Source organism: Cystoisospora suis (assembly GCF_002600585.1).
Source record: "Cystoisospora suis strain Wien I chromosome Unknown contig_9491, whole genome shotgun sequence".
Taxonomy (NCBI): domain Eukaryota; phylum Apicomplexa; class Conoidasida; order Eucoccidiorida; family Sarcocystidae; genus Cystoisospora; species Cystoisospora suis.
Window position 1 is genome coordinate 3,980 of NW_027162265.1, and position 393 is coordinate 4,372.

Genomic DNA, 393 nt, shown 5'->3' on the forward strand with positions numbered 1-393 from the left:
TAGATTAAAGATAGATAGAGCAGTAGTCGCATGACTTGGATAAAAGTCTAGAGATATGATGTGTACGCCTTTCTCCGTCTTTCTCGGGACAGTTTGCTTTCCTATATAGATCCGGATGGAGGGAAGTTGCTTCATCTCTTCATCTTGTTGTCACTTCGCTTTATCACTTACAATGAAACACCTCTTTTCTCTTGATCTCCATTTCAAGTAAAAGAGGAAAACTTCTCATATCTCTATATATCTTCATCTATCCATCGCTCTCCATACGCTTCCTTGGTAGCCATACATAGTACATACCACATGCCGTGATCAGTCCTATTGAATCGCTACTAGATATTCTCGATATCGCTTTATCCATTCTCCTCTCGTCTTTCTTCTTTTTATCTTCCTCGC

The 393-nt window shown here is 39.7% G+C and overlaps 1 protein-coding gene across 1 annotated transcript; it reads right to left on the reverse strand.

The window, feature by feature from the left end:
- Positions 1–57: 57 nt before the first annotated feature.
- On the reverse strand, positions 58–393 carry CSUI_011065 (uncharacterized protein; the record flags this gene model as incomplete). The annotated part of the gene is made up of 1 exon (XM_068071166.1): positions 58–393. A coding segment is annotated over one exon (146 nt), but the record flags the coding sequence as incomplete, so codon positions are not given.